Source organism: Trematomus bernacchii, unplaced genomic scaffold (genome assembly GCF_902827165.1).
Source record: "Trematomus bernacchii unplaced genomic scaffold, fTreBer1.1, whole genome shotgun sequence".
Lineage (NCBI taxonomy): Eukaryota > Metazoa > Chordata > Actinopteri > Perciformes > Nototheniidae > Trematomus > Trematomus bernacchii.
In genome coordinates, this window is record NW_022987698.1 from 10,905,962 (window position 1) to 10,913,467 (window position 7,506).

General features: G+C 41.8%; 1 protein-coding gene across 1 annotated transcript; it reads left to right on the forward strand.

Annotated features, from left to right (window-relative positions):
* The first annotated feature begins 968 nt into the window (after positions 1–968).
* LOC117489669 (piggyBac transposable element-derived protein 3-like) lies at positions 969–4,420 on the forward strand. The gene is made up of 3 exons (XM_034139135.1): positions 969–2,444; positions 2,565–2,755; positions 4,303–4,420. The coding sequence occupies exons 1-3, from the start codon at positions 969–971 to the stop codon at positions 4,418–4,420; spliced, it is 1,785 nt and encodes a 594-aa protein (XP_033995026.1).
* Positions 4,421–7,506: the final 3,086 nt, after the last annotated feature.

Genomic DNA, 7,506 nt, shown 5'->3' on the forward strand with positions numbered 1-7,506 from the left:
ATTGCTTAGATTTGCTGATGTTTACATCTCTATCCTCATTTTAAAGGCCCCCGGGTGTTAATTTACAACATCACTTTAAGCTATTCTAAAAAAGTCAGTAAATGTTTTGACTATTTACATAGTCAAAAGGTCCTTTTGTTCAGCCTCACAATGCTATTGGGTAGTAAATGTGTTTATATGTCCCGCCCTCTGGCCATAAACTCACACAACTTCCAAATCTTCAAACAAGCAACATCTCTTTGTTTTATTGGACTGGATTTGTCAGATTCAAGTAAGTAAAATGCCTCAAATATATATTTTTTAATTATTACAATGTCTAGAACATGTAAATATTTAGTTATACATTCATCAAATGTAATTAAGACAAGAATTGAATAAATGAATACATTATTTCTGATAGCAGTACGTGTATTAAATCTGTAGCAATATTTTAAACTCTACTTGTATCTTATCAGTTAATTAGTTACAAAAATACATTTAACTCTTCTCTGGTTCTGGCAGAAACAGTTCTTTCTGAAATGTGTTGGGACACTTGGATGTATCCCTTTTAGTATGATAATTAGCCTATTATCATTAGCCAGACAGTATTGTGTGACTTGTTGAACTGGTTTACCTGCATGTGTGGGTGTAGGCATTCCTTTTATTATGATAATAGGCAGTATTGTGTGACTTGTTGCATTGGTTTACCTGCATGTATGGGTGTAGGTATTCCTTTTATTATGAAAATAGGCTAAGCCAGGTAGTATTGTGTGACTCAAGTGTACAATGTAAATAGGATTCAGATACTTGTTGCATCAGGACACCTGGAAGGGGGTGGTGCATGCATTCCTTTTAGTATGATAATAGGCTAAGCCAGACAGAATGAACACTTGTTCCACCACCCTATCTATTCCTTCAGGTAAAGCATTACAATATAATAAGCATATGTATTATTGATACATATTTAGTAATTAATTTTCCATTTCAGAATGCCACCAGCAAAGAGAGGTCCTCAATTCAGTGTGCAGGATGTGATTGCTGCCATCCAAAATGGAGAAAGTGATTTTGAGATGGAATCAGAGGACAGTGACACTGCTATGAGTGAAGTAGAGGCATATGAAGAGTGGACAAAGAAAACCAACAACCCAATGACCCCCCAGTCAGTGATTATGTGGACATCGAGCCCCAACCAAATAAACACACCAAGCCTTGACAGGTATCGCTGGCTGAAAAAAGATTTTATCAGTCCCAACACTGATTTTTCTGGTCCAGATATCACAGAGGATGTCATTTCCCTCCACACACCACTGGAGTACTTCCAGAAGTTTGTGTCAGAAGACATGATTCAGGCTTTGGTAGACAACACCAATGAGTACAGCTTTCAAAAGAATGGAACAGCCATTAACACAAATACAAAGGAAATTGAGAAACTGATTGGCATGTACCTGAAGATGGGCCTAGTACAAATGTCTGGAGTCCGTATGCATTGGGAGACAGACACACAGTACTCCCCTGTTTCTGATGTGATGTCACGCAACAGATTCCAATATCTGTTGACATCATTACATTTTGTAAACATCTTGAAAGTGTCAGAGATGGAAAAGAAAGACAAACTCTGGAAACTCAGACCCTGGCTTGATACATTCAGAGAGAAATGCCTGCAGGTGGTACCAGAAGAACACAACTCTGTGGATGAGATGATGATTCCTTTCAAGGGGAAATTCAGTAGCATCAAGCCACACCCATGGGGGTTCAAAATGTGGGTGAGAACTGGAATCTCTGGCATGATCTGTGACCTTGATGTGTACCAAGGCAGTGTCGATGGGATACGAGCCAAGTCTGAACTTGGATTGTCAGGTGATGTTGTGATGAAGCTTGCCTCCACGCTTCCAGAATGTCAGAACTACAAGATCTACGCAGACAAATACTTCACCTGTGTCCCATTGGTAGTGAAGCTCCTTGATCGTGGAATTCATTATGTGGGAACAGCCAGGCAGGTGAGCTTACCCAACTGTAACCTTGAAGACGAGAAGAGCTTGAAGGAAAAAGGGACAGGAAGCTTTGACATCCGAGTGGAGGCCAACCACAACATCTGTGCTGTCAAATGGTATGACAGCAGAGCAGTCACACTTGTGTCATCCTTTGCTGGACCAGACCCTATGCAGAAAATTCAATGCTGGGACAAAGCCAACAAAGTCTACGTAGAAGTTGAGAGGCCTTCCATTGTGGGTACTTACAACAAGTACATGGGAGGTGTGGATTTGTTGGACTCGTTTACGGCCAAATACAAGTCCCCAATGAAATCCCGACGCTGGTACGTGTACATCTTCTGGCACACCATCATCCTTGCTGTGATCAACGCCTGGCTCCTCTACAAACGGGACTGCAAAGCTCTAAAGATGCCAAAGCAGGAGATCCTCAACAGGAGACAGTTTCAGGCAGATCTAGCATCCTCTCTCATTCTGGTAAGAATGCATTTCTGTTATTTGCCGTTTGTAATATTTTTAAATATTTCACTGTAATATTTTTGATTCGTATCCTAATTTATTTTTGACGAGTATCTAAATTGATTCTGTTCTAATCAGGTGAACACAGTACCAACAGTGACATCAAGGAGCCCATTGAATGCTCAGAAGAGACCATCCTCAGATGATGGGAGTCCACCAAACGGGGCCCCATCCAAGAGATCCCACCCTCCACTGGATGTACGCAAGGACCTAATGGCACATTTTCCAGTGAAGACAAAGAGAGGACGCTGTAGACACTGCAATAAAGGGTACACAAACACGCAATGCAGCAAGTGCGACGTCCGTCTGTGCTTTTCCGACGACAGGAACTGTTTTTGGGACTACCATTGCATTACTATTCAGTCATACAAAATATGACTGATGTGTGATTATTATTCATGCAATATACTGATATAGGGTAGGGATGTGTAAGCATTCACTCCTGCAAATTAACCCTTAGTTGTTCAATATATTTATTCAGACAATGTGAGTAGAAATACAGAAATTCTGCTCCCACCCAAGGCTAACGTTGCAATATTACAACATTTCCCTAAAAACGTACAAAATGTGAAAACTCTTTCATTTCTGCACCAGAGGCTCCCTACTACAACAACATCGGAAAGGTCAAACAAAATGTTGCTAATGTTTTTCTATATGTGTGCTTTACAGGGTTATATGTGTGAAGTAACATTACTGCAGTCGCATTGTCAGAATCAGAATCAGAATCAGAAACGGGTTTATTACCAGGTAGGTTCACACATACGAGGAATTTGACTTGATGTCATGGTGCATACATAAAATATAAAACAAAGAATCTCCATATAAAACAAAAAATCTTTAAGGACACTGTAATAAAATACAGTTAAATAGCAATAAAATAAAGCAGTAATTTACAGCAAATTGGAATACAATGAGTTATAGAATATTAAATATTAAATATTAAATAAGTATATGTGCAGTAAGCAGTATTTGAACATTGTGTGCATTAATGTAATGCATATAGAGTCTACGTTGTGTCAGAGGGGGGGCCGGGCCTTGTTTAAGAGGCCGGTAGCGGAGGGGAAGAAACTGTTCAGGTGGCGAGAGGTTTTGGTCCTGATGGAGTGCAGCCTCCTGCCAGAGGGGTGAACAGTTTGTGTCCAGGTGGCAGGGGCCGATCACCTTCTCTGCAGAGCGGATGACACGCTGCAGCCTGCCCTTATCCTTGGCTGTGGCTGCAGCGTACCAGATGGTGATGGAGGAGGTTAGGATGGACTCGATGATCGAGGTGTAGAAGTTCACCATCATTGTCTTTGGCAGGTTGAATTTCTTCAGCTGCCTCAGGAAGAACATAATCTGCTGTGCTTTTTTGATGAGGGAGCCGATGTTCTGCTCCCATTTGAGGTCCTGGGCGATGATGGTGCCCAGGAAGCGGAATGACTCCACAGCAGTTACTGGGGAGTCACACAGAGTGATGGGGGCGGGTGGGGCTGCGTTCTTCCTAAAGTCCACAACCATCTCCACTGTCTTGAGAGCGTTGAGCTCCAGGTGGTTGTCCCTACACCAGGTCACCAGGTCGCCAGATGGTCCATCTCCCACCTGAAGAAGAGCAGAGGGGAAAGAACGCAGCCTTGAGGGAAACCGGTGCTGATGGTCCGGGGGTCAGAGACGTGTTTCCCCAGCCTCACGTGCTGCTTCCTGTCAGACAGGAAGTCTGTGATTGTGCTGCCATATGAACAAAACTGTTATTTAATCTGTGTCCAGTCTATTTTATTCAAAGTTTCATACTTTGCCTTCATCTTAATCTTCACAAAAACACTATTGATCTCACATTCAGGAGTGTGTGTTTGTTTGTGCACGGCTGGATTTACCCGCCCTTCGCTTCCCACTGGGTCTCCCCTCACTTCCCTCACTTCCCTCCTGTTCCTCCCACTCTCTGCTCGCCGTGTCCGTAACCCAGTCACCTTCAAGCACGCGTCATGTGGTGCACACAGCAGACTTCACATGGCAGCTTCAATATATTTAGCCTGAGGCCCGATACTCACTGTTGGGGAAATATTTTCCAAGGCTCATAACTTTGACCCAGTTTATCAGTTCATACTGTCCTGACTGAGCACACGCACCTGTAACCTTGGCTGCTGTGCTCTCAGTGTTTTGTCTCCCTGTTCCTGCCTGTTGGCGTCAGCTGATAGAGGTGTTATCATTCTATCTTGTTATGCACAATGTGGATTATTCTCTCTGAACTAGCTAAATACATGGGTCTGGGGTAGAGATCTTCAGAATTGACGTGGCAACTCTACCGTGAAGTCAGAACCTCTGGCTCTTGGACTTGTTTAGTGAATTCTTCGGCCGAAGCTCCTAAATAAACCATCAGTGTTTTGACATCAAAGCTCCAGCTCTCCCCGTGTCTCCTTTTGAGTCGGTGACTCCTCCTGCATTGCTACACAGAAGTTTCCCCCACACTCACCAGTACTCCTTTGGTGAATGATCCGTGTACGCTTCATTCATTTATTAATGGCAGAAACGAGAAAACAGCAGTGAATGAAGCTAATTCACAGTAAACACACACACACGGCTAACGTAAATTAAACCGAGGCCACAAGTGAAGATTAAAAGATGGCAGTGTTATTTTTGTTTGAACGGCTCTCAGAGTTTGAACAGCGATGGTCTATCATGTTAGTTAGTAGTAGGCCTTTTTTTTTTCAATAATTGAATAACTTATGCCTGTCAGTAATTTAGAAAATGCTTCTTATACTTCTACTCCACTACACTTTGGAAGACATTGTTGTACTTTTTACTCCACTACATTTATTTGACAGCATTAGTTACTTTGAACCATAAGATTAGTTCAAAGTACATATTACATATCCAGTGCCTCTGGCGGTCATCCGGGACTGATATAACCATAGTTACAGATGTAACTATCGTTCTCTGTGGCAGTTTCCCTCTTGACTTCAAATAATGGACCTCCTTTCACAATGGCATAATGCAGTTGCCTCTTATATAATTAGATATCAGGGTCCGTTATGATTTGATGAAGTAAGAAAGGCAGTGGTTAAAGCTGACACTCACAGGTTTGCCGATTCTTGCAAGCATTTTATGATCAAGTAGTTAAAAATGTGATTTTTTTAAATTAGTTTTTTATTTATATAGCCCTTGATTACTGAGTACAAGCAGCCGTTAAGGTTACAAGGGGGTCACTAATTTAGACACAGCATTCCAACTATCTGTTATGCTACGCACAAAATTCTTTATTATTCCACCGGGTTATTTTGCGCCACTTCTCCTCCCACATTGAACATTGCAGAAACTCAGTTCGAACATCAAAACGTTCAGCTCGGTCGGGAATCGATGGCTATTACTTTTATCATTCATAACTTTCATAATTCCAGAGATACATCCCATTATACATCCCATTTTTAACATGGACTTCAACAATCTTCATGCAACTTCAACTGCTAACTGCTCCTTCTTCAACTGCTAACTGCTCCTTCATACTTTCACTCAGAAACCTCATTCCAACTTTAAAATGTTACACATCTTTCTGACATTATTCGTGTAACACAACTTTTAAATCTGATTCTTACTTTTAGAGATATTAAACATTGTTCAGACCTTGGTAAAGAGGCCTTCTTCAGATTTTAGAGTGCACAGCTAGAGTGGAGGACAGATTTAATTTTGCCTTCATATTTTCTTTTAAACCTGCCATAATTCCCAAACCCTACATTCCTGAGACATAATTGTTAACATAAGGAAAACATCTCGTGGCTTGAAAGATAAAAAAAAAATAAGCAAAAATAATTAAACAAAATGCCTCTTGAGTGACAAAAACTTTCAACATGTCTCCATTAAAACCCATTGTAAGTTCAGCCTCACCTTTCCCCACCACAGCAGCCGCACACCTTTAGTTAATCTGCCAAAAAGGCCACATTATTAACCCGAAAGTACACAAAAAGTGCACTTCAGATGCTCAAGTTCCTTGACATGCTTCACGCTTTGAAATTTCACCGATATCTGTTACGGTTCTTCAACAAAACGTTCACATGTAACAGGTTTATCCCTCATTCAGAACAATGAAAATGCTCTCCTCTCACTGATCACCATGGAAACCTTTGATCTCTGGACACGTCGTTAGCTCAAATATAAACACCTGTGTCATGGAACACGATGATGTCATAACTCAAATTGACATAATTAGAGCAGCAGACTTCAGATAATGGTTAATGGTCCTGCCCTCAACAGCTCTACGTCAATTATGGGGTGTCATCATATGCCGTTTCCATGGAAACGCATCCCTCGCCATAAAACACGATGTCGCTGTAACTCCAATAGACACGGTCCGATCGTCCCCCAAACTTCGCTTGTATATCACCGGTCCATGCCTCAACAGCTTTACGCCAAATCTGAGATCTCACCATAGGCTGTTGCCATGGAAACGCATACCTCGCCATAAAACACGATGTCGCTGTACTGTAGCTCCAATGAACACGGTCCGGTCGTCCCACAATCTTCACCTGTATATCACCTCTCCATGCCTCAACAGCTCTACGTCAAATCTGACATCTCACCATATGCCGTTTCCATGGAAATAAAACACGATGTTGTCGTAACGCCTATGAAAAGGGTAAAAACAGCACCACACTTCAGATAATGGTTAACGGTCCAGCCCTCAACAGCTCTACGTCAATTATGGGGTTTCATCATATGCCATTTCCATGGAATAATCCCTCGCCATAAAAGACGATGTCGCTATAACTCCTATGAAAATGTTCAAAAAGTGCTCAAACTTCACATGTGTGCTAACAGTCCAGCCGTGAAGACATCTACGGGACAGTTTTGAGATTTCTTCAAATGCCGTTGGCATGGCAACACAATGCTCACCATGATACACGGTTTTCTCATTACTTCAGTGAAAATGCTCCAAATGGCCCAAAACTTCACAGGTTTGGTAACGATTCAGCCATCAACGCATCTAAGCGTATTATGGGATATCATCAAATGCCGTTGGCATGGCGACAGATCATTCACCATCAAGTTAGTT

What these genes read in the sequence shown, in the direction of transcription:
- LOC117489669 (XM_034139135.1), top strand. Translation starts at nt 969, where the DNA reads ATGCCACCAGCAAAGAGAGGTCCTCAATTCAGTGTGCAGGATGTGATT. An exon ending in TAGCATCCTCTCTCATTCTG is followed by an intron (nt 2,445 to 2,564) that starts GTAAGAATGCAT and finishes TGTTCTAATCAG; the next exon opens with GTGAACACAGTACCAACAGT. An exon ending in TGTAGACACTGCAATAAAGG is followed by an intron (nt 2,756 to 4,302) that starts GTACACAAACAC and finishes TCTCACATTCAG; the next exon opens with GAGTGTGTGTTTGTTTGTGC.